General features: G+C 16.9%; 1 protein-coding gene across 1 annotated transcript in view; it reads right to left on the bottom strand.

Moving 5' to 3' along the window:
* SRAE_0000075200 (Hypothetical protein) overlaps positions 1-2236 on the bottom strand; it is a gene marked incomplete at both ends in the record, with an annotated part of 3954 nt that extends 1718 nt beyond the window's left edge. The window contains 2 exons of the mRNA XM_024646691.1: positions 1893-1934; positions 1987-2236. Coding sequence (XP_024500844.1) covers positions 1893-1934; positions 1987-2236 — 292 coding nt within the window. The remainder of the gene's footprint in view (positions 1-1892; positions 1935-1986) is intronic.
* Between the last annotated feature and the right edge of the window lie 796 nt (positions 2237-3032).

Raw genomic sequence — 3032 nt, 5'->3', positions numbered from 1 at the left:
TATAAATTTTACTGGTCCTTTTTTTGATACCCAGTTAATGTAAGGACATAAACCAATATTTATGTTCATAATATGATAATTTACTTCTTGTAAAACTATTATATTATTTAATGATTTAACAATAACTAATACAGCATACTCAACTGTATATATTTTTCCTTTTTCATTTAATTTTTCGTAATTTAATTCTTTATCAAAAAAGACATAACCAATATCACATTGTCTAGTATTTAAAACTATGCGGTGTTTTTCAAGACCATAAATTGTGAAACCATTGAAATATCCTACAGTATAAGATATTTTATAATTGTGTTTGTTATTATTTGTTATAATAAAACCAAGTGTAGTATTTGAAAAACGATTTTGCTTTTGTAGTTTATCCCAATCAATGTAAAGAATTTTAAAATATTTAAAANAATTTTATATAAATTTATGATTAAATTTTGCTAAAAAAATAATAAATTTTTGATTAAAAATTACCATAAATATTATTTAAATTTTATAATGTATAACATGGTAAATTCAGTTATGTAAATAATTTTTATTATGTTTTTTATAATGATAACATTAAAATAAAGTATATAAAATTATCAAAATTGTAACAAAACAAAACAAATATATTTCTTTATTTTTTAACAATATTATAAATTTATTATATATTATTCTATTTGAAAAAAATATGTATAGTATTACAATATGAATAATTAATTAGAAAATTATACAGAGATTCTATTCCTGAACAAGGATGTCTGGTACATCATGTTATATAAAATAAAGAGAAATTTTCCTTAGAAATATATAATTTTTTAATATAGTTACAAAACTGTTTATAATAAAAAAATTCTTTATCAAATTTATTATAAATTCAAAGAATCGTTATTATATGAGTTTCTAAAAAGACTTTTTACGAATTCTCATCGGGATTACATTTGATATTAATAATTTATTAAAATAAATTTATAAAATAATAATAAAAATTAAGAATATTACCATAAAGTTATATAAATTTTTATGAAAATTTTAAATATAAATATAACTAACCTGTAATACCAATTTTTAATCCATTATAAATTGTTATGTAAGAAAATTTCTATTAACCATTTTTATCCAAAATATCAAGTACTTAAATTTAATTTTTTTTTTAATTTTTGAATTAATTCTTTAAAAAATTTTACATTTAAGCAATTTTTTTTTATAAATTGTTTTTTTCTAAAATTAGCTTAATAAACATTTTTTTGATTTTCAATATTTTTGAATATAATATTCTTATAGTAATAAGTTTTAAAAGAAAATTGAATGATCATAAAATTATAAAGAGATTTTTCAAGTTTATAAAAAGCTAAATTAATAATTATAATCTAATATTGTGAATTCTTTAACATATTTGAAAAAATACAAAATTTTTAGAACTTTATTTTACTCGGTGGAAACATTTTCTAAAATTATGAAAATATTTTGTACGATAATTATATCTTAGTATACTTTTTCCAATTATTTTTTAATAAAAAATTAATATGTCTTCACATAAAAAAAGTTTTGTTCTTGAAAATTTCAAACATGTAATTTCTTTTATTTAATGTGATGGTTAATCTTATATATTAATATTAATAATATCATAAATCCAATTATTATTATATATTTTAGATTATGTTATTTTAAAAAAAATACATTATTAATTATAGTTTTAAATATTGAAAAGCTTTTTTATTAAAATCGAGTAACTTATAACAATTAAGATACTATTAATTATTAATAATATATAAAACTAGCTACTCGTTTTAAAATTAACTTGGAGAATAAAAAATTATGTTATCTAATATTTTTTTTATTAATTTTCTATTATATATTTTCTTAGTAAAGATGCAATTTTACAAAAATCAGAAAATACTTACAATTTAAATACAAATTTATTTTTCGTCTACTTGGCTGTAATTCTAAATTTATTATCATTAGAAAAATAGTTTCTTCCTTTTTTTTTATCAATACCTGCTGATACACTTAATGAGGCACTTTCTGTAGTAGTTGATAAATCTGATATTTTAGAAGTAGTTTTTCCATTAGAAATTTTTTTCCCTTTTTTTTTTAATAATTTCTTATTAAAATCATTTGATTGAGATAAAACTGAACTTGAAGTTGAACTTGATGTTGATGAAAGAGAATCAGAAAAAGAAAAAGAAAGGTCTGATTTTTTTATGCCTTTTTTCGCCTTTAATTTTCTTTTTTTTCTTCTTTTCATTACCACTACAATNNATTAACAAAATGTTAATACAAAAAAACAAATATATTTTTTTATTTTTTAACAAAATTATTAATTTATTTTAAAAAATTTTTAAAATAATAATAAAAATTAAGAATATTACCATAAAATAATATATATTTTTATGAAAATTTTAAATATAAATATAACTAATCTGTAATACAAGTTTTTTATTCATTAAAAATTGTTATGTAAGAAAATTTCGGATCTTTTTAGAGTCACTGATGCACTGAATTAATAAAAAAATATAATAAATAAAGTATTTGAAATGTTTTTAAAAATTTAATTAAATATATTGTAACTTGAGCATTTGATAATTGATAAAAAGTAAAATAAGTTTAAAAAAAATTTTTTTTAATCATTTACTTTTTTATATTCATATATTTAATATGTTAGTTTAACAATTATAAAAAATCATTATTGAATTTTTAAAAAAATATACATATATTCAATATTCGAATTTTCAAAAAAGAATTTCTAATACAAACGTGACTTTGAAATTGATCCATTGTTAATAATTTTAAACACATCTCATTTCAAAGACTATTGCATAACTACAATAGCATATTCAAATTTAAATCAAAAAATTGTTATTTTTTTATCACATTTTTAAAGGTAAAATCGGAAATCTTGAAAATGTTCACCAATTTTTACATCTCTAAAAATATTAATATTATAGCTATGAAAATTATTAATCTAGACAATCTTTTGAATAGAAAACGAATAAAACTAGTCCTATTTTCAAAAGATAAGTATTTTCTGAGATACTGTAAAG

This window comes from Strongyloides ratti, scaffold srae_scaffold0000025 (assembly GCF_001040885.1).
Source record: "Strongyloides ratti genome assembly S_ratti_ED321, scaffold srae_scaffold0000025".
NCBI lineage: Eukaryota > Metazoa > Nematoda > Chromadorea > Rhabditida > Strongyloididae > Strongyloides > Strongyloides ratti.
Note: the sequence above shows the minus strand (reverse complement) of the source record. Positions and strands in the feature narration are given on the sequence as shown.